Source organism: Mobula birostris, chromosome 21 (genome assembly GCF_030028105.1).
Source record: "Mobula birostris isolate sMobBir1 chromosome 21, sMobBir1.hap1, whole genome shotgun sequence".
Classification (NCBI taxonomy): domain Eukaryota; kingdom Metazoa; phylum Chordata; class Chondrichthyes; order Myliobatiformes; family Myliobatidae; genus Mobula; species Mobula birostris.
Window position 1 is genome coordinate 12,900,343 of NC_092390.1, and position 23,236 is coordinate 12,923,578.

A 23,236-nucleotide genomic window follows, 5' to 3' on the forward strand; every position below is an offset into this window, starting at 1 on the left:
CAGTTAATAACTTGTACTCACTGGCCAGATCGTTAAATATCTCTTGCACCTAATCAAGTGGCCGCTGAGTATGTTCGTGGTCTTCTGCTGCTGTCGCCCATCCCCATTAAAGCTCGGCGTGCAGTGGGTTCAGAGATGCTGTTGTTTGAGTTACTGTCGCCTTCACTGTCAGCTTGAACCAGTCTGGCCGTTCTCCTCTGACCTCTCTCGCTAACAAGGCATCTTCGCCCACAGAATTGCCATTCGCTGATATTTTTTGTTGTTGTTTTAGCACCATTCTGTGTAAACTCTAGAGACTATCGTGCATGAAAATCCCAGGAGATCAGCAGTTTTGGAGATACTCAAACCACCCCGTCTGGCACCAACAATCATTCCATGGTCAGAGTCAGTGAGGTCACATTTATTCCCCATTCTGTTGCTTGGTCTGAACAACAATTAAACCACATGATAATGTCTATATGATTTTATACATTGAGTTGCCACCACATGGTTTGGTAGACTAGATATTTGCATCAACACGCAGGGTACAGGTGTATCTAATAAAGTGGGCACTGCGTTATTTGTACAGTACATCAGGCAGGATGCAGGAATTGTACCAGCTTTGGTAGGAGAAAAGTCATGGGCTATTTTCTAAACAGGGAGAACATTCAGAAATATGAGGTGCAAAGGGACTTGGGAGTCCTTGTGCAGGATTCCCTAAAGGTTAACTTGCAGGTGGAGTCAGTGGTAAGCAAGGCAAATGTAATGTTAGCAATAATTTCCAGAAGACGAATAGAAAAGCAAGGTTTTATAAAAGCCGAAGCTTTATAGAGCTGTGGTGTCAGACCACACGGAGTATTTGTGAGCTGTTTTGGGCCTCTAATCTAAGAAAAGATGTGCTGATATTGGAGAGGACTCAGAGGAGATTCACAAGAAGGATTCCGGGAATGAAAGGGTTAATGTATAAGGAATGTTTGATGGCTCTGGGTCTGGACTCGCTGGAGTTTGGAAAAACGGGGGGGGGGATTTTCATTGAAACATAGAATATTGAAAGACCTAGATAGATGGACGTGGAGAGGATATTTCATATAGTAGAGGAGTCTAGGACCAGAGGGCACAGTTCCAGAATAATAGGATGCCCCTTTACGATAGAGATAAGGAGGAATTTCGTTAGCCAGATGGTAGTGAAGATTGTTTACTTGCATTGTGAGTTGTGGTTGTGTGATTGATGTGCATATTACAAAAAAAACACATTTAAAGTGCCGCACAGTTTTCAGGTCGTACAAAAATATCCTGCTCAGAGCCATGGTTGGTCCATACAGCTGTTTTTTTTAAGGGAATACTGAGGCCAAGTTATTGGGTACATTTAAAAAGGAGGTTGATATGTTTTTGATTAGTAAGGGTGTCAAAGATTACCAAGAGAAGGGGGTTGAGAGGGAAAATAAATGGAGCAAACTCAATGTCTGAATGGCCCAGCTCTGCTCTTGTGCCTTGTGGTCTAATTGGAAATGGAATTGGTTGAGTAACACACACAAAATGCTGCTTAAATTCCCAGCAACTGCAAAATGTCTTGCGTTGAATTCGTTTAATACTGTGACATGCACCAAGATACAATGGAAAAAATCTTTAGTACTGTTCATTCAGATCCTGGACCCAGCATGTTGATGCAGTTATGAGGAAGACACGCCAGCAGCTCTATTTAATTAGGAGTTGGGGTTTGTTATGTCACCAAAGACTCTACAGGTGTACTGTGGAAAGCAACCTAACCGGTTGCATCACCTCCTAGTACAGAGGCACCCAGGCACAGGATCGGAAAATCTGCTGTGTGTTGTAAACTAAGATAGTTCCATCACAGGCTAAAGCCTCCTTACCATCAAGTGTATCTTCAAAAAAAAACTAATGCCACAAAGGGGCTGCATTTTCGGGTGATGGGTGTCCATCATTAAGAGGATATGCACTCTTCTCTTTACTACCATCAAAGAGGAGGTGCAGGAGCCTCTAATGAAACAACATTTTATGGACATTTCTTCCATTCTGCCATCAGGTACCTGACTAGTCCATGAACCTATTTTGCTGTCTTTTTGCACTAATTATTTTTTTAAAAAATTATTTCGTGCATTGCTCTACATCACTGCAGCAGAACAACACATTTTACAACATACATCAGTGATAATCAATGTGACTGTGCTGTCTTCACCGGAAGGACTACAATGGTTCAGCACACCTCTTTGTCGCCAACTTCCCAAAGGCACGAAATGCTGATCAAACCAGCAGCGCTCACACCTGCTGAAAGCATAACGAACACGGCTATAACCTGCCTGGGACAATTTCCACTAGATCGGACAGCGAATGGGGCTGACTGCCCAGTGCTAACTATATATGGGATTGTTCACGGAAATATTACCATCACCACCGCCCTTTCGTGATGGGATATATACCGATTTATAGTCCTGTGATGTACCTCTCCGCAGCTCGCACTCAGAATGAGAGTGTCTTTCTGAGAGCTGGCCCCGCTCTGGGACAGTTAAAGACTATAAGCAACACGCACAAAATGCCGGAGGAACTCAGCAGGCCAGGCAACATCTATGGAAATTCATAGATGCTTCCTGGCCTGCTGAGTTCCTCCAGCATTTTGTGTGTCTTGCTTGGATTTCCAGCATCTGCAGATTTTCTCTTATCTGTAGATTATAATATGTAATTACGAACTACTAAATTATAATATATAACTGTAAATAATAACTTGCTTATTAATCTTAATCAGATTTTGTACAAAATTCTGAATACATTTAAATGTTAATACCTGACTAATACATACACACACACACACAAACAGCTACAGGGGGACACACATACAATTGATGGGACATATCCGTGTAAATTATTTCATCTACATTCTGTTGTATTTGTCGAGTGGGTTTAATTCTTCTCTGGAAATCTGGCTGGAGGAGGTGATCGCCGGTGTCTGAACGCTTGGGCTGTTCCTGCAGTGCGGTGGTGCGCGGAGTCAGGCGGGTGTGTGGGATTTACTGCCAGCCGGTGCGGAGCGGATAACGGACAGGGACAGTGCGGGCTACAGTCGCACACTGAAAATACAGGAGTCTCTGCCTCCTGCACAAGCCTCCGAAAGCACCTTTATTTCACCGAAACAAATCGGCAAGCGCATAACCTGCATTGTCTACGCAAACAGCGCCAACGAAATGTCATTAAAAGCATTTTCATCATTACTGCCGATTATGATGCATCACCAACTTTCACCCATTGAGAGCGAAGGATTTGTTTTGGTGACTCAGTGACCAGGCCGTAATTTCACATGTATAATACGATCATAAAATAATTAGTAAACATGCTCAATCAATCAATTGTATTAATCTTCGGTTAATCTCCTTGTTTGGGATTAAAGGGTGGGGATGAACAGTTGAAAACTGATCAAATCAACACAAGAACTCATGAAAATGGGAACAAAAAAGATTCTTCAGATGGTGGAAATTCTCATATTCTCTCTCTCTCTCTCTCTTCCTCCTCCTCCTCCTCCTCCTCCTCCTCCTCCTCCTCCCCCTCCACCCCCCGCACAGCGCTTTACAGTGCTGGTGGCCCGTGTTCAATTCCCGTGACACTTTCTCCCCGTGACCGTCCCACAGTCCAAAGAAGTACCAGTTGGTAGGTTAATTCAGCGTTGAAATTTGTTCTTTGATTAGGCCAGGAATATATCTGCAGGTTGCTGGGCGGCGCGGCTTGACAGGCCGGAAGGGTCTATTCGGAGCTGTATCCCAATACATAAAGTAAATAGATAACTAAATCAAATGTTGGGGAAAGTCAGCAGATCAAGCAGCATCTATGGGGGGGGGGGAATAAACGGTCGATGTTTTGGACGGACACCCTTCATCAGAACTCCTTTAAAAACAGGCGCAGCAGTAGGCCACTCAGCCCGTCAAGCCTGTTATACCATTTAATATGACCATCACTAATTCACCCTGGCCGGCTGGTGGCGTAGTCAGTGGCCTCAGCGCCGGACTTCGGAGCTAGTTCGAATCCAGCCAGCTCCCAAGTATGCTTTCCATCCGTGCTGTGTTGAGCGTCGAGCTAGCAACTCGATCTTGTTAAAAAAAAAAGAAATTGCCTGCTACAGAAACATCAACAGCAAAGAGTTGATGGCCTCTGCTCTCTCGTGAGTTTAAAAGGCAATTTCCTTCCTAATCCGCCCTAGTTCTCAACTCTTCTTCTGGCCCAGTTCTCCATTGCCTTCGCTACCATGAGCTTTAATCCAAACTGCACAAACTGTGGGGCTGAGAATTCCAGAGACTCACCACGCTCCAGAGAAGAGCATCCTGCAGACATGAGGTTTAAATGACGGCCCCCCCCAAAAAAACTGGTACATACCTTCAGTGGCCACTTTATTAGGTACACCTTTACACCTGCACACGTCTAATCAGCCAATCATGTGGCAGCAACCTAATATATAAAATCATGCAGACATGGTCAAGATGTTCAGGTAAGGGGTACAGGGGTTTTTTATAGAATATGACGAATAAACAGGAATAGGATACTAGGATGGTCAAAGATGGGAGGGTGAAGTGTAGGTTTGTGTGTGTGTGTGTGTGTGTGTGTGTGATTGGGTGAAGGATTTAGAATGTATGTCTAGTGCACATTCTGGAGCAGAGGGTGGCGGTAATGCACCATTAAGCTGGATGCCAACCGCCGTAAAACAAGATACAGACAGACAGAAGATGTTCAGTTGTTGCTCAGACTAAACGTCAGAGACCCGAGTTCTTCAGGCACAGAGCTTGGAAAAAGTGATGCAACACACTTTTAATGTCATAAATCAGCCAGTTGCTTGTTATGTCTCCCCTCTCGCTGTGAAACAGGGACACCTCTTTTTCCCTTATTGTGGGGGGGGGGGGGGGGAGAGAGAGAGTGCCTGTGGTATGTTGAATACCAGATGAATGAGTAGTCTGAGGTATTGCAAGTCTGTGTCTTTATCGATGTTTTGTTGCATGCTTGAGTGCTCGATGGGGACACTGATGCTTTTTTTTGGGCTGGTGGGGGAGTCGTTGCTTTGCTGCTGCTTATGTGTGGGTGGGGGGAGCTCAGGGGGGCTATGGGGTTCTAACATTTAACTGTCATTCGTTTTTGGGGCACTCCTCTGTCTTTGTGGATGGTTGTGAAGAAAAAGAATTTCAGGATGTGTATTGTATGCATTTCTCTGACATTAAATGTACAGTATCTTTGAAACCTTTGTATGGTCAAGAAATGTGATCTAAGTGACTTTGACCATGGAATAATTGTTGGCGCCAGACAGGGTGGTTTGAGTATCTCAGAAGCAGCTGATCTCCCAATATTTTCTCACACACAGAGTCTCTAGAGTTTACATTGAATGGTGTGAGAAACAAAAAAAAATTCAGTGATTGGTAGTAATGTGAGTGAACATGCCTTGCTAATGAGAGAGGTCGGGGAGAATGGTCAGACTGGTTCAAGCTGACAGACAGTTGATGGCAACTCAGATAACCACACATCACAACAGTGGTGTGCAGAAGAGCATCCCTGAACACACAACACTTCGAACCTTGAAGTGGATGGGCTACAGCAGCAGAAGACCACACCGGGTTCCATCCCTGTACCTAATAAAGTGGCCACTGAATATACAGTATGTTCACAAACACTAGAAAATCTACAGATGCTGGAAATCCAAAGCAACACAAACAAAATGCTGGAGGAACTCGGCAAACCAGCCAGCATCAATGGAAAAGAGTTTACTCTTTTACTTCAACATCTTGTGTTTGTTGCATACTGTATGTTTCCTCACTGGAGATTTTCCCCAAGTGAAAATATAGGTGTTGTGTTGGTATTAGGTATGGACTGTGCATTAAAAGGTAACAAATTTATGAGTGACATTTCCAATACTGAGAGAATACTGCAAAATCAGATGTGATGGCCAATGTCTCTTCAAAGTTCAATTTACTACCATATATTATTTTGAGATTCATTTTCTTGCAGGCATTTACAGGTGGAAAAAGAAATGCAACAGAATTTTACCTAAAACTATACAGTGTATAAACAGACAAGGACTGACAAACAGCCAATGTGCAAATAACACAGTCACAGGGAGAATGTGCAAACTCAGGGGTGGTGGTGGAAGCCAGGCTGTAACAGCATTACGCTAACTACCACACCACCAAGCTGCCTTTGTAGTATGATTACAGTGCACATCAACACTCAAAATATAAACGTAGTTAAAATAAGGAATGTTTTAATCATTCTTTCAATAATAAGCAGTCTGTGCACAAATACAGATCAGTTGTTGGATCCCAGCCTTGGCAAACATCAGTTAGACATCATTAACATCACAACAGTATAAATACCCATGTTTAACCATCCCATATACAAATATCACACAGCTTTAATTTATATTAAGCGGCTATTAATAATGATTCAATTGTATTAAATATTTGGATATAATATTGTTTAGTGATCTCCAAAAAAATTGCAAAGTGTAAAGATTTCCCACACCCATCGTCTCTCAGACAGACATGTTATCTTTGTACTCTTGTCCCCAAATGTCTGACATGGACACCGTACATAATGATAAGCTCCCATAAAGTTATTAAATTCAGGATTCTGATGTATGTACATAAGTTGTTCCAAGGAATAGAAGAACTAGTTTACTCCCTCGCTCCACTTTCAGTAATTGTTCTTTCATTATAAGTCCCCCCAGATCAGTGGGTACCCAATGCCTGGGCCTCTCTGATAATCAGCACTGGCGTACCTCAAGGATGTGTGCTTAGCCCACTGCTCTACTCTCTCTTTGTGTGCCTAGGCACGACCTAAATGCTATCTAGAAATTTGCCGATAGGATAACTATTGTTGACAGAATTTCAGATGGCAATAAGAAGGCGTACAAGAGTGAGATAGATCAGCTGGTTGATTGGTGTCACAGGAAGAACATTGCGTCAATATCAGCAAGACCAAGGAACTGATTGTGGGCTTTGGGAAGGGGAAGTTGAGGGAAACCACACCAGTCCTCTTTGAGGGATCAGCAGTAGAATGGGTGAGCAGTTTTAAGATACTGAGCGTCAACATCTCTGAAGATCTATCCTGGGCCCAACAACATTGCCTAGATCTATCTTTGGCAATTACAAGGAAGGCGTGACAGCAGCTATATTTTATTAGGAGTCTGAAGAGACTTGGTATGTCACCAAAGACGCTCATATATTTCTACAGGTGTACCATGGAGGGCATTCTAACTGGTCACATCTCTGTCTGGTATGGAGGGGTCACTGCACAGGATCAGAAAAAGCTGCAGAAACTTGTAAACTCAGCCAGCTTTGTCATGGCTCTAGTCCTCGCAGCATCAAGGACATTTTCAAAACACAATGCCTCAGAAAAGTGGCATCCATCATTAAGGACCCCCATCACCCAGGACATGCCTTCTTCTCATTGCTACCATCGAAGAGGAGGTACTTCTGAGGGCCCAGGCTCAATGCTTTAGGAATAGCTCCTTACCCTCTGCCAACCCCATGCAGACTACCTCACTATTTGTTTGCTCTCCTTTTGCACGACTTACCTGTGCAAAAGGCTTGAGGGCTGGTGACCCTCTAACTGCACGAGTCCAGAGTTCAAGGCCTGGAGTCTGGGGCCCTGTCATCAGTGAGTCCGAAGTTCAAGGTCTGAAATTTGCGGCCCTGTCTTCAGTGAGTCTGGAGTTCAAGGCCTGGAGTTTGGGGCCCTGTCATCACTGAGTCTGGAGTTCAAGGCCTGGAGTTTGGGGCCCTGTCGTCAGTGGGTCTGCAGTTCAGGGCCTGGAGTTTGGGGCCCTGTTATCACTGAGTCTGGAGTTCAAGGCCTGGAGTTTGGGGCCCTGTCATCAGTAGGTCTAGAGTTCAAGGCCTGGAGTTTGGGGCCCTGTCATCAGTGAGTCTGGAGTTCAAGGTCTGAAATTTGTGGCCCTGTCTTCAGTGAGTCTGGAGTTCAAGGCCTGGGGTTTGGGGCCCTGTCGTCAGTGAGTCTGGAGTTCAAGGCCTGGAGTTCTGGGCCCTGTCTTCAGTGAGTCTGGAGTTTGGGGTCCCGCCATTGGCAAGTTCTGGGGTCAATAGGGAAGCCTGAAGGTCAATTGGAGGGCCAGTCCCAATGGTTGAACCCTTGGGTGTGTAAGTCTATTGAGGAAATCGGAGAGGCCTAATGAGTGAGTACAGGGCCAGAGCCATCAAATCCTCCTCATACATTAACCCTTTCATTCCTGGGTTCATTCTTGTGAACCTCCTCTGGACCCTTTGGTGGTATGTGCTTTCAGGCTTTTGTATCTTCTGCTTGACAGGAGAGGGAATAAGAGTGAATAATTGGGGTGTGGGGCAAGGTCCGTGACTATGTAGGTGGCTTATCCTGGCTGTTTGTTTGATCGAGCTTTCAGCAAGTTCCAGGAGTAAACTAGGAGTGAAAGGAGGTTCAGGAACAGCGTGGAGGGAGCTTCACTCTGTATCTAACCCATGTTGTCCCTGTCCTGGGAGTGTGTGATGAGACAGTGTAGAGGGAGCTTCACTCTGTATCTAACCTGTACGGTCCCTACCCTGGGGGTGTGTGATGGGACAGTGCAGAGGGAGCTTCACTCTGTATCTAACCCGTGCTGTCCCTGTCCTGGGAGTGTGTGATGGGACAGTGTAGAGGGAGCTTCACTCTGTATCTAACCTGTACGGTCCCTACCCTGGGGGTGTGTGATGGGACAGTGCAGAGGGAGCTTCACTCTGTATCTAACCTGTGGTGTCCCTGTCCTGGGAGTGTGTGATGGGACAGTGTAGAGTAGTGGTCACCAACCTTTGTAAGCCCAAGATCCCCTACCTTGACCTCAGTGAGAGGCAAGATCTACCCACTAAATCGTTTAGAGAAAAAACAGCTCAGATTGTACTTCCAATTTGAGGCCTTTTATTTGGGCGAATTGTATTTGAATTACCCAAAATACTTTTGTCAAACTTTCAAATTCATTCAAACAAGAAAACACTGTAACTAGCGTATCAAACAGGCCATAGCTGTCTTTCTTTAAGAATATTACAATACTTCACACCTTTAATTCTAAGTTTCATTATTTAATTTTATTTCAACACGAAAAATAAATGAATAAAAATTGACTGTTGCACTCAGTGTGATGATGGGCTGAATACTTTCTGCTAGTTCCCTGAAATTTGGCTCATAACTACAGACAGCCAGTCTGAGACAGTCTGTGAGGTGTAGGGTTGCCAACTGTCCCGTATTTCCCCTGCTAAGGTAAAACATTCTTATGAAACCTTTCGTGCTGAAATGCTTTACGCTGAAGAAGCAACTATTATTAATTTATATGGAAAAAAATTTTCAGCATTCCCAGACCCAAAAAATAACCTACCAAATCATACCAAATAACACATAAAACCTAAAATAACACTAACATATAGTAAAAGCAGGAATGATATGATAAATACACAGCCTATAAAAAGTAGAAATAATGAAAATTAAGCCAAAACCGATTCGTGGGGTAAAAAAAATCGGCACATCGCGCATGCGCACACAGGTGCCTGCGCAAGGCTTCATGATCATGGTAGTCTTTCTCGGGGTAAACACAAATATCCCAGGATTTGACTGCTACTTTTATCTGTTATTTGGGAGTGAGAAAGTTGGCAACCCTAGTGAGGTGTCTGTCAGTAAGTCGGCTCCTGTACTTAAATTTAATAATTTTCATCTGAGAAAATGCAATTTCACATCGATAAGTTGACCCAAAGTAGGCACTGACTTTTAGTGGCATAAAACCAACGTGCACATCACGCATTGCTCAGCCCCATCAGTAGTAATTGCCACCAGTTTATGAATGGGGATGTCATTTTCATGGACATATTTTTTAAACTCATTGTAAATATCCTCACCTTTCATTCTTTCCTTTAATTGCAAAAGAGTGAGGAAGTCCTCCTTTGACGTAAAATCCTGGAAAGCCATTCTGACAAATACAACAAGCTGAGCTGTTTGCATTAGATCCAGGGATTCATCGAATTGTAGTGAAAAATATTCACATCCTCTGACAGTCCTCTACCCTCCTTGTCACTGTTACAGGGCCAAGCAGTATATTATGTATTGCAGTTGTGATGCCATTTTTGTTTTTAAAGTCATTAAAAACAGTCTCTGCGGTAATAGCCATTGCTTCCTTGAATAAATCGCCATCTGTAAAAGGCTTCTTGTGTTTAGCCAAAAGGTGACTTACATAAAATGATGCTTCAATAGCAGACTTATTTTGAGTAGCATGTTTTGTGGAAAATGATTGCTGGGCCTTCAACCCTGATTTCAGCTCCTCAACTTTCCTGGCACGAATTGCGCTCTTTGGGGGTAGGTGTCTTTAAATTCCTGGTGGTTGGTGTTGTGGTGCCGCTTCAGATTCCCTTGTTCAGTCAGTGCTTATGTTTGGTGGCACAACATACATACACACTTGTCTTTCACCAAGGTAAACAGAAATTCCTCTTCCCATTCTGGATGGAATTTGTATATTTTCGCCTTCTTTCGTGGAGCCTCCGCTATGCTATCAGGATATCACGAGCGATTGCCGATTGCGTCACCTCTGACCTGAGCCGACATTCACCTAATTAATTAGCTTGTTTATTTCGGCTTTTTTTACTTAAAGATGTGCTGTGTGCATCCCGACTACTGCTGCACCCCTGCATGCTTCGCAGCCCGGAGGTTGGGGACACTGCCATATATTGATGTTCGCAACAGTCTGTACTGTTACCTAATCTAATTGGTCACTTTGATGCAGCAGAGGCTACGCTGAAAATGCGGTGCATGGTGGGGGAACTACACACATGCGCACTGGGCAGAAAGAACGGAACTAAACCCCCACAACCTGGAAACAATCTCTCTTTACAAACAGCTTTTTAGTGAAAATATTGCTATATTACCATTATCCAAATTAGTATTAATATCTTTTATAATGCTCACATTACAACAGTATTTGTGTATTTATTTTTGATTTTTCTTCGGGATCTACTGGGAATGTCTCAAAGATCGACTGGTCGATCGCGATCAATGGGTTGGCGACCCCTAGTGTAGAGGGAGCTTCACTCTGTATCTAACCCATGCTGACCCTGCCCTGGGAGTGTGTGATGGGACAGTGTAGAGGGAGGTCCACTCTGTATCTAACCACACTGTACCTGATCCAGGAATATTCAATAGGGCACTAAATGTTCTGGCTGAAATGGAGAACATTTCTGGACTTTGAAAAGGACTGAGGGAAAGATGCTGAACAGGGTGATGGAGAGTAGCTGCCTGAGAGGTTAGCACTGGTGGCGTCGGGTTCCTCGGGCATTGGTCCAGAGCAGAAACCTTTTCTTGTCTTCAGCGTCTATTTGCTGCTTTGAACAGCTCCTTCTGCCTGTGGCGGCCGGACACCAATCGTGCCTTTCTGCGTGCGCTGAGCAGTTCCTCCCTGTAATCCTTGCTGTGCATCTGAACGTACCCCCGTGGTTCACAGAGCATCTGCGTGACAGAAGAACAAGGAGAAAGGCAGCAACATCACTGTGCGAGCACGTAGGTGCCTTTTCACAGCACACCAAGCTGCTGCAGGCAAAGCCTCTCCCTCTCCCTATTTCCCATGATCTCTCTCATTATTTGATGGAATTGATGGTTTCTGGCCAAGTTGATGGAGGGGCAAAGATAAGTGGAGGGGTAGGCAGTGTTGAGGATGCCAGGAGTTTGCAGAATGACTTGGACAGATTAAGAGAATGAGGAAAGAAGTGGTAGATGGAATAGGGAAGTGTATGGTCATATACTTTGGTAGAAAGAATAAGGGTGTGAACGGTTTTCCAAACGGGGAGAAAATTCAGAAATCAGAAGTGCAAACAGAACTGCGAGTCCTTGTGCGTGATTCCCTAAAGGTTAACTTGTAGGCTGAGTCAGCCGTAAAGAAAGCAAATGCAATGTTAGCATTCATTTCAAGGATGTGGAATGTAAGAGCAAGGATGTAATGCTGAGGCTTTATAAGGATTTGTCTAGTCTGTAGTTGGAGTAATGTGGGCTGTTTTAGGCCTCTTATCTATTGTGTTGGGCACGTGGCCAAGTGGTTAAGGCGTTTATCTAATGATTTGAAGGTCACTAGTTCGAGCCTCAGCTGTGGCAGCGTGTTTGTGTCCTTGAGCAAGGCACTTAATCTCACATTGCTCTAGTGTCTGTGCGAGGAGTGGCGCCCCACACAGACTTCCAATCTGCACCTTATAAGGCATGAAAATGCCCGACGCAGGCCTCTCAGGGTCTGAGTTGACGTTCCCTCCCCCTCCCCCTATCTAAGAAAGGATGTGCTGGCATTGGAGAAGGTGCAGAGGAGATTCACAAGGATGACCCTGGGATTGAAAGGGTTATTATATGAAGAGCTTTTGATGTCTCTGGGCCTGTCCTCGCTGGGCTTTAGAAGAATGAATGGGTGATCTCATTGAAACCTATTGAATATTGAAAGGCCTTGATAGAGTGGCCAATGAGAGGATGTTCTCAATAGTGGGGCAGTCTGAAACCAGAGGGCCCAAGCTCAGAATACAATGATGTCCTTTTAGAACAGAGATGAGGATGAACGCCTAGCCAGAGGTTGGTGAATCTGTAGATTGATTGCCAAAGACAGCTATGGAGACCAAGTCGCTGGGTATACTTAAAGTGGAGTTTGATAGGTTATTGATTAGCAATGGTGCGACAGGTTATGTGGAGGAGGCAGGAGAGTCTAGTTGAGAGAGATAATAAATCTGCCTTGATGGAATGGCACAGCAGACTCGATGGGCCAAATGGCCTAATTCTGCTCCTATGCCTTACAGTCTTATTACAAATTCTCTTTGTTTGGCTCCTTCAGCTCTCTTTCTGGCCAGTTTGGCCTCAGTACTCCCTTCCCCTGCATGGGTTTGTGCATCTCCTTCCTGTTTGCTCTCCATCCTCTCATTCTCTCTGTAATAGTCACTTCAATCTATGTTTAATGCCTTTTATATCCGATTTTGCTCTCTTCCTCCTCGTCTCGTTCCGTTTCTGAACTTCACATGATCTCTCTCCCTTCTGTCCCCACTTTCTATATCGCCCCAGCTGTATCTCTCACTCCCTTTCAATGCGAATCTCTCTATCCTATAGCGGTGTACAGGGAGATCCAGCACAGAAACAGGCCCTTTGGCCCACAGAGTGTGTGCCGACCATCAACCACCATTTATAGTAACCCACCATTAATCCCATTTCCACCTCCCCCCGATTCCTATCAATCCCCTCTCAGTTTCTACCACTCACCTCCGCACTAGGGGTAGGGATAATCTGCAGAGAGTAGTGGACTCAGCCACATACATCTCGGGCACATCCCTCCCCGCAGGAGAAGCTGTCTCAGCACGGCAACGTCTATCACCATCCTGGCCATGCCATTATCTCGCAGCTACCACTGGACAGGAGGTACAGAAGCCTGAAGTCCCATACCACTGGGTTCAAGAACAGCTACTTCCCTTCAGCCGTGCAGTTCCTGAACCAACTGGCACAACCCTGACCATTACAGTTTAACAATGCTACGACCTCTTCGGTCACTTTGCACCAAAATGGACTTTGTTTCTGTTCTAATTTGTGTTACTTCTTGTATAACTGTGGATATTCACGTTTAGTTTGTGTTTTCCTTGTGCATGCTGTTTATATGATGCTATATGCCTGCAAAGCTGCTGCAAGTAAGCATTTCAGTGCACCTGTACAGTCAGTCAGTCAGTCTCTCTCCCTCTCTCTCTCCCTCTCTCTCTCCCTCCCTCCCTCCCATAGGATGATGATGGTTCCTTTCAGTTAGTTAGTGGGGTTGATCTCTCACTCCTCAGAAAGGAACAGCGTGTGCGTGAGTGGATTTTAGGTGAATAGGGGGCTGCACAGGTCCAGACCCACCCTCTCGACATCCCCTCCTGGATCCAGCGGCATGGTGGGGTCCAAGACGGCTGGGAGAAGTTCCGTTGCAGTGAATGGCCAGACCAAGCTTCGATGCAAGGGATGCCCTTTCCGCGCTTCACAGCACGTGTTTGCTGGATGGCCATTGACCCTACGAGAGGGTTCATCCGCCCTTTGACAGGTCTTGTTTTTCGTCCTGCAGGGTGTCTAGCCACCCTCCTCAGCAGGCAAGCCTGGTGGGGGAACTGGTTTAGTCGCCGACCACCCGACCGTGCGACAGGTAGTACTGGGTTACACGGTACCAGTAGCACTCAGACCAGTGACCTGACCTATATACACGTACTTGTGCATACAATCTACCTCGTTATGACCTTGAACTTTTTTGGGAGCTTTAATACCTAATTCAATTTTTGTTCTAATTGCATTCCTTCTTGTACAAAGAGTGCATAATTTATGTTTATATAACGCTGTGTGTCTGAGATGCTGCCGCAAGTAAGTTTTTGATTGCACCTGTGCACACATGTCCTCGTGCAGTCAACACAACTTTGATTCTGAATTTCCAGCAGGCAACTTGTGCACCTTTGGGACGTGTGAAGAAACGGGAGCAGCCCAAGGGGAACCCACACAGTCACAAGGAATGAAGGGAACTCCACAGCTGACATGAGGGAAGTCGGCTGCTTCGGGCTCAGGAGAGTAACTTGTTACTGTGAGGGTGAGAAGTGAGGACAACAAGGTCCAGGAACCATGGACTACCAGGTGTTAAGTTTAGTCTAAAAGAAAAGAAGTTCGGGAAGATGAACCCAAGCTGGAGTAATGTAAAAAGGAAGCATTAAAGAACTAAAATAGGGAATTGGGGGATAAAAGAGGACAAGATAGAGAGCCATAGGGCACTACAGTATAGAATCAGGCCCTTTGGCCCATCCAGTTCTTGCCTAGTCCCATTGACCCACATCTGGACCATAGCCTTCTATACCCCCCCTGTCCATCTACTTATCCAAACTTCTCTTAAATGTTGAAAACAAACCCCCATCTACCACTCCCACTGGCAGCTCATTCCACACTCTCACCACCCTCTGAGTGAAGAGGTTCCCTTTAAATATTTCACCTTTCACCCTTAACCCATGACCTCTAGTTTGAGTCCTTCCTAACCTCAGTGGAAAAAACCTGCTTACATTTACCCTATCTATACCCATCATAATTTGTATACCTCTATCAAATCTTCCCTTATTTTCCTGCACTCCAGGGAATAAAATCCTAACCCTTCCTTACAACTCTTTTCATCCACCTGGCCCCAAAGTTGTTGCATTGACCGTTAATTAGGTATCTGTATCGAGTTACCTCAAACTGCTGGAAGAACTGCTTGTAGCCATCCTTCAGGATGTAAAGTTCAGGAAAACAGAGCCTGGGATACTGGTTTACATTCCGATCAATCCTCCTCAGGCTCCGGCAGCTGAGGAAGTAAGATACTTGGAAAAATATTGGAGGAACAAGTGAACCGGGATATTGCAATACAAGAGATCACCGCCCTGCCATGGGGAATGGTTTGTTATGACATGACAGTGTGTGTGTTTGTGTGTGTGTGTGTGTGTGTGTGTGTGATGTGCACGTATGCATGTGTGTGCAGATGCTCACTTGTTTGCTGTGTATGTGCATTGTATGTCTGGGTATGTCTTTTCTGTGTGCTGGGTAAGTGTATGTTTGAGTGTGTGTATTTGTGTGCACGTGTGTGTGTGATGTGTATATGCATGTGTACCATCTGTAAGGAGCTTGTACGTTCTCTCCGTGACCATGTGGGTTTCCTCAGGTGCTCGAGTTTCTTCCCATATTCTAAAGAGGTACACATTAGGGTTAGTAAGTTGCGGGCATGTTATGTTGGTACCAGAAGTGTGGCAACACTTGCTGGCTGCCCCCAGCACATGCTTGGACGTAAATAAACACATTTCACTCTATGTTCTGATAGTCTGATGAACATTTGACAAATGAACTAAACTTTATCTTTACGCTTTGCGTGCTTGTGTGCATGGGTGTGGTGTGCATGCATATGTGTGTATATGCATGTGTGTGATCTGCGGACACTCGCACATACCGTACGTTAGGCTTAAGCAGGGTTGGGGTAAGATCGCTGGACAAAGATGCTAAAGGACTTGCGACTCGTCAGACGGAGAGTGGTAGCGAGGAGAGGGGAAGGTATGGGGCACTTACACGCTGGGTCCTCGCTGGGAGGAGAACTCGCAGTGAACGATGATGACAGTGCGCCTTCTCACTGGCTGGGGTGACCGCTGGTGTGGGAAGAACGTATTGATGAGCTGCTCCTCGGTGTACAAGTTCAGTGCTCCCTGCAGACAAGACCCAGAGTGAAATGGAAACCCGGAATGGAAGGAACTCTGCATTTCTCTCCCTGCTGGAGAAAGATCAACTTGCATTTCTATAGCGCCTTTGGAAGGAGTTGTTACTAACTTCCTTGCAGTTGATGAGGTGCCCTGGAGTCCCTGAAACCCAGCTCCCAATTGAAACACAACATGATCCCACAAGGAGTAGAGTGATAATGACCAGACTGTTAGCTTTCTGTCACAGTGTGTGCTGACAGATGATTAAACTCAGGTGCGGAGGAACAACAGACTCGCATGTTGAGACAGAAACGAGAATTTATTCATTGGAACTCCAGCTGAACTCCGGTGGCTTGATCTATTGATACTGTGGGATGAATCACTCTCGAAATACAAACAAGAACCCCGCAATGAATACTAATCAGGAGTTCACTTTAAATATAATCACAGAATATGGAAAACCAGTGCCAGTCACTGTTTGACATGACAAGATTAAACAGGAAGCACAAGGGCTTAACGACTCTAGTTAAGACAACAATTAGTAAATACAGTTACTCGAGGAAATGAGAAGCCCAACACTCTAAGGCCCACCGTGGGGGCCTGCAGGGCTCATGAGAGCTTTTAGCACTGTTGCAGAACAGACCAGAATAATTGGGGATAATCCTCCTTCAAAAAAAGTACCAAGGCATCACATAAGTCTAACTGAAGACCAGTGGGGTCTCTGTTGAAAATCTCATGCCTATGACCTTCTATGTTATGGGATGGCACAGCAACGTAGCGGTTAGCATAACGCTCTTGGAGTGCCAGCGAGGATGCAAGGAGTTTGCACATTCTCCCCATGATCACCTGGGTTTCCTCTGGGTGCTCCAGTTTCCTCCCACATTCCAAAGATACACGGGTAAGCAGGTTAATTGGTCTCATGGGTCTAACTGAGTGGTGTTGTCTCGTTGGCTCAGAAGGGTCTACTACTGTGCTAGACCCCTAAATGAAAGTACACTCCTTCTGCAGCATTTGCAGTCGTACCTCACAAGTTCCAGAGTGAGATTTGACCCCACAGCCTTTGGAGGTGATTGATTGACCCTTTGAACCCTTTGAAACCTTTGAATCAAGTGAGGGATGCTGCTGGAAATGGGGCAGGCCTGGTCGTCCATTGCCAGAGATAACGTTTATATGTGTGGTTAGGTGGGGGAGATGTTGGGCACGGCACAACTGCAGAAGCCACAGCTCACGGCCTCTGCAAACCACTTCCTGCACGGCAGTGTAACACCTTGCCGTGCCAGCAACCCGAGTTCAATCCCCACCACTCTCCGTACGTCCTCCTGTGACCGTGTGGGCTTCCTCCCACAGTCCGAGATGTACGGGTTAGGGTTCATGAGTCGCGGGCCTGCTATGTTGGTGCCAGAAGCATAGCGACACTTGCAGGCCGCCCAGTACAATCCTCGCTGATTTGATCTGACACAAGCAAGACGTTGCACTGCATGTTTCAATGTACGGGTGACAAATAAAGTTAAAGGTGAACAAACAGGCTAGAAGTAAGTGCCCTTCGTCAGTCAGGGACTGATTACATGAGTCCGGACATTCTGTTACAGTTGTACGAGACATTGCTGGGGCTGCACCCGGAGTATTGTGTGCACCTTTGGTCATCCCATTACAGGAAAATCTTCATTAAGTTGAGAGGAGTGCAGAGAAGATTTAGGAGAACGTTGCTGGGATTCGAGCGTCTGGGATATAGAGAGAGGTTGGGCAGGCTAAGACGTCATTCCTTGGAACGTAGGACACTGAGAAGCGACCTTATGGAGTGTGTTATAGAGATCACGAGGGGCACGGACAGGGTGAAAGCACAGTCTTCTCCCAGGGAAAGGAAACCAAAACACTATAAGCATGGATTCAAGGTGAGGGGGGAAAGGGACCTGAGGGGCAACTTCATCATGGTCAGTGAATGGATCGAGCTGCCAGTGGAAGTGGTTGAGGCAGGTACATTAACAATGCTTAAAAGACACGTGGACAGGTACATGGATAGGAAAGGTTTAGAGGGACATGGGTCAAACCCCGGCAAAATCAGACGGGCATTTTGTTTGGTCGGACACGTTGGTCTGAAGGACCCATTTCCATGCTATGTGACTCCGTGACTCAAGTGAGTTGCCTGCTATGCAAATTAGCTGCCGTATTTCCTTCATCAGTGTTACTGTTGCTGCAAGATGGTTTGGCCAGGTTGGGCATCATGTAATTAGCCACATAAATGCCGATGTTTAATTCCTTTAAGTACAGGCCAGAAAGATAAAAGCAAAACAAAAAAAAACTAAGAACATTTTGTGTTTGGTGTACACAGGTGGCCGTCCCATCATGGAAAAGGAGTCTAAAGCTGTAACACATCTCACCACATCAGGCAGAGAGTTGTGGCAACCCTCCCCTCCCCACACCCACCTCTGATAGCGTCTATGTACATAGAGTGCAAGCTCAAGAGCATGGTGTGTATCGTTAAGGAGCCCCATCACCAAGGTCACTCCCTCCTCTCACTGCTTCCATCGGGCGGGAGGTACAGAACCCTGAAGTCCCACACCACCAGGTTCAGGATCAGCTACTTCCCTACATCCAACAGGTTCTTGAACCGACCTGCACAACTCTAACCCTACCTCAGCTATAGAATACCATGGACCATCGCTTGCACTGCCATGGACTTGTGTTTGATTCTGTCTTTTTTTCTGGTTATTATTCAAAGGAGAAAACTAAAGTTCCTGAGAAAACTAAAGAAATTTGGCCTGTCCCCTAAAACCCTCACTAATTTTTATAGATGCACTGTAGAAAGCATTCTTCTAGGGTGCATCACAACCTGGTATGGAAGTTGTCCTGTCCAAGACCGAAAGAAGCTGCAGAAGATCGTGAACACAGCCCAGCACATCACACAAACCAATCTTCCATCCTTGGACTCACTTTACACCGCACGCTGTCGGAGCAGTGCTGCCAGGATAATCAAGGACACGACCCACCCAGCCAACACACTTTTCGTCCCTCTTCCCTCCGGGAGAAGGCTCAGGAGCTTGAAGACTCGTATGGCCAGATTTGGGAACAGCTTCTTTCCAACTGTGATACGACTGCTGAACGGATCTTGACCCAGATCTGGGCCGTACCCTCCAAATACCTGGACCTGCCTCTTGGTTTTTTTGCACTACCGTACTTTCCCTTTTCTATTTTCTATTTATGATTATAATTTAAATTTTTAATATTTACTATCGATTTGTACTCCAGGGAGCAGGAAGCGCAGAATCAAATATCGCTGTGATGATCGTACGTTCTGGTATCAATTGTTTGGCGTCAATAAAGTAAAGTAAAGGACCTAGAAAAAAAAGTTTAATTAACCCAGACAGGACATCTACTAATGCAGCTTGAACTACTGTTTTACGTGGCATGGTAGCACAGTGGTTGGCATAACTCTATTGCAGCGCCAGGTTCAATTCCTGTTCCTGTCTGTGACGTGTCTGCACGTTCTCCCCTGGGTTTCCTTTGGCCGATCTGGTTTCCTCCCGCATTCCAAAGACATGCAGGTTAGTGTTAGTGAGTTGCGTGGTTGCTATGTTAGCGCCAGAAGCATGGTGACCCCAACAGAATCGTTGGACGGTGTTGGCCATTGACGTGAGCAACACGTTTCCCTACAGTGTAGGAGAATGAAGACAAATCTTGTAGGGGGGAAGTTTGATCGAGGTATACAACATTATGAGGGGTATAGACAGGGTGAGTGTATCCAGGCCTCTTCCCCTCAGGTTGGTCATAGTTTAAGGGTGAAAGGTGAACTATTTAAGGGAACCTAAGGGCAAACTGCTTCACTCAGAGGGTGGTGCAAGTGTGGAATGAGCTGCCAGAGGAAATGGTGAATGCAGGTTCAATTGGTACATTCAAGGGGTTTGGATAGTTACATGGATAGGCAAAGATTGGAGGGATATGGTATGAGTGCAAGTAGATGGGAAGCAGAGGCAGAGGATCAGGTCAGCATGGACTGGATGGGCCAAATGGCCTGTTTCTGTGCTGTAGTAATCTATGACTTTACATACATGCAAGGTTACATGTATGTAAACACGAGAAAGTCTGTAGGTGCTGGAAATCCAGAGCAACAGACCCAAAATGCCGGATGAAAACTCAGCAGGTTAGGCAGCATCGTTGGAAAAGAGTGGGCAGTCAACGTTTCGGGTGAGGACCCTGCTTCAGGACTGAGGAGGAAGGGAGAAGATGCCAGAATAAAAATGTGTGGGGAGGGGGAAGTAGGCTAGCTGGGTGGTGACGGGTGAAGCCAGATGGGTGGGAAAGGTCAAAGGCTGGAGAAGAAGGAATCTGATAGGAGAGGCGAGTAGACCAAAGGAGAGAGGGAAGGAGGAGGGGACACGGTGGGAAGTGATAGGCGGGTGAGAAGAGGTAAGAGGTTAGAGTGGGGAAAGCCAATGTTTATTTTTATTTTTTATAATTGCGGGCCCTTCCAGGGGAATGAGCCTGCATTTATATCCATGTGATCAATTAAACTACCGACCCATTCATTCTCAGAATGTGAAAGGAAACCAGGGCACTGGGAAGAAAGCCAAGCAATCACAGGGAGAATGTACAAACTCCTTTCAGACAGCAGTGGGATTTGACCCGTATTGCTAGCGCTGTATTAGTGTTACACTAGTCGCTTCGCCCATATGCATGTACACACAAGCAGAGTTCACGCATTCACGCCACACACGCACACCTACAAAGAGCACAAATGCACACATTAACGTACACGAATCAGCGTGCACGTGTAAGCAACATACCTTAATGTGCCCCCCCTCGTATTCATAAGGGTAACGACAATCCACGATGACGTAGCCATCAATAAGATGATCAAAGTCCCCAACGAGCAAAGCTGCCACCTGCAAAACATCCCCGAGCCTCTGTGAGACCACTGCTCCATCACACAAACCAACAGGTGACTTGTGTTTCCCAAGTCAACCCCAAGGTCACTTACAGACAGTCAGGGGCTAGTAATGTAGACACCAGGGACTGCAGAGACTGGAATCTGGAGGGAGGAACAGACCGGAAAAACTCAGCAGGTTGTGCAGCATCTGCGGAGGGGAATGGACAACTGATGTTTTGATCAGGACTGAATGATAGAGGAAAAATGGCCAGTATAAAGAGGCGAGAGGAGGTGGGGAGGTGGACAGCAAGAGCCGGTAGATGATGGGTGGATCCAGTGAGGAGAGATGATGGGCAGATGGTTAAGGGGAGAATGAGTGTAGTGACAGAGGATGGGAGGTGATGGGTGAATCCAGGTGAGGAGGGATGATGGGTAGATGGAGGAGGGAGGAGTGGGAATAGTGACAGAGGCTGGGAGGTGATGGGTGGATCCAGATGATGAGGGGCGATGGGCAGATGGAGGAGGGAGGAGTGGGAATAGAGACAGAGGCTGGGAGGTGATGGGTGGATCCAGGTGAGGAGGGGTGGTGGAATAGAGACAGAGGCTGGGATATGACAAGTGGAGGTGACGAAGGGCAGATGGTGGAATCTGTTTGGAGAGGAAGGTGGAACATGGAACCAAGTGAGGGTAGATAGGAACAGAGGCAGAGGGAACCCAGTGGGAGGAGTGTGTGTGGATGATGGGGGGATGGATTAGAGGAAAGAAACAGAGTGATGGGGGCTTGGTGGGTGTAGGAGGAACTGGGTAGATCAGGAGGAGAGAAAATAGACAGACAGGAGCAAGCAAGAAACACAACACCATTCTATGCACAGCAAGGACTATGAAGTTATAATGACCACATTTTAAATGATGTTGATTATGAGACAGATTGTGGAGAATCTGCTCCCTAAAGTTGGTCACTGATAATTGGTTTAGGACCCAGCCATCCCTCTATGCACTCTGCTGATACTTCTCACTGCTTCAGTCAAGCAGCCAGCACAAAGACTCCAACTGGCCCAGGCACTCTCTTTACTCCATTCTTCCATCGGGCAGAGGATACAAAAGCTTGAAAGCACGTACCAGCAGGCTCAAGGACAGCTTCGATCGCACTGTTATCAGCTCTCGAACGGTCCTCTTGAAGGAGGCCAATAACAGTGAGGGAGGGTTGAAGTGGGATGGGGAGTGAAGGAGAACGAAGAGCAGGAACGGAAGTGAGGGGGAGGATGAAGAAAGAATGGAGACAGTAGTTGAGTGAAGAGGGGGCAAAGGGAAATGAAGGGGACAGACGGTGAAGGGAACGGGTGGAGATGAGGGTTATTGGCTGTGTAGGCGGGAAGGCAATACACACAAAATGCTGGAGGAACTCAGCAGGTCAGGCAGCTTCTATGGAGGGGAATTAACACCTGATGTTTCAGGCCGAGACCCCTTATCAAGACCGGAAGGGACTGGACAGAAGCCAGATTAAGGAGGAGGAGAGAGGGAGAAGAGAAGCTGGCAGGAGAGGAGGAAAGTGAGTGAGTGAGGGAGGGGAGATGAAGTGAGAAGCTGGGAGGGGATAGCTGGAAGAGATAACGGGTTGAAGAAGAATGACTCTGATAGCAGAGGAGAGTGAGCAATGGAAGAGAAGGAAGGAGGAGCAGCACCAGTGGGAGGTGAGGAGATGAGAAGGGGCAAGAGGGAAATCAGAATAGGGAATGGAAAAAGAGAGCAGGAGGGAAGAACATACCAGAAGTTAATGTTCATGCCATCACATTTGAGGCTATATGAGGTATTGCTCCTCCAACCTGAGAATGGCCCCCTCAAGGTAGTAAAGGAGGCAATGGACAGACACGTCAGGAAGGGAATGGGAACTCAAATGGAAGTGGAGACCCACTGGGACATCCTGCCTTCTTGGCAATGGATGCATCAATGATGGAGTAGGTTTGTAAAGGTCAGCACAATATTGTGGGCTGAAGGGTCTGTATTATGTTGCATGGTTCTACGTTGTATGAGTGAGGTTGTTGAATGACCAGGTGTGGCTCTGTGTGCAGATGATACTCACTGACTGAGCAGTAATATATCTCAGATCCTGATGCTTTCCCTCCGCCACGGGCAAAAGACAGGTCTAGATCAAGCAGCAGAGAGAGACACCAGTTAGAGACGTGTCCGTACTCCT

The 23,236-nt window shown here is 46.2% G+C and overlaps 1 protein-coding gene across 3 annotated transcripts in view; it reads right to left on the reverse strand.

Moving 5' to 3' along the window:
* Positions 1–6,261: 6,261 nt before the first annotated feature.
* cdc25d (cell division cycle 25 homolog d) overlaps positions 6,262–23,236 on the reverse strand; it is a 40,448-nt gene continuing 23,473 nt past the window's right edge. For all 3 annotated transcript variants that reach the window (XM_072238988.1, XM_072238987.1, XM_072238986.1), the window contains 5 exons: positions 23,123–23,185; positions 20,960–21,058; positions 16,054–16,187; positions 15,190–15,301; positions 6,262–11,454 (listed from right to left, as the gene is read on the reverse strand). In XM_072238988.1, the coding sequence (XP_072095089.1) occupies positions 11,314–11,454; positions 15,190–15,301; positions 16,054–16,187; positions 20,960–21,058; positions 23,123–23,185 (549 nt within the window). In that variant the 3' untranslated portion in view covers positions 6,262–11,313. The remainder of the gene's footprint in view (positions 11,455–15,189; positions 15,302–16,053; positions 16,188–20,959; positions 21,059–23,122; positions 23,186–23,236) is intronic.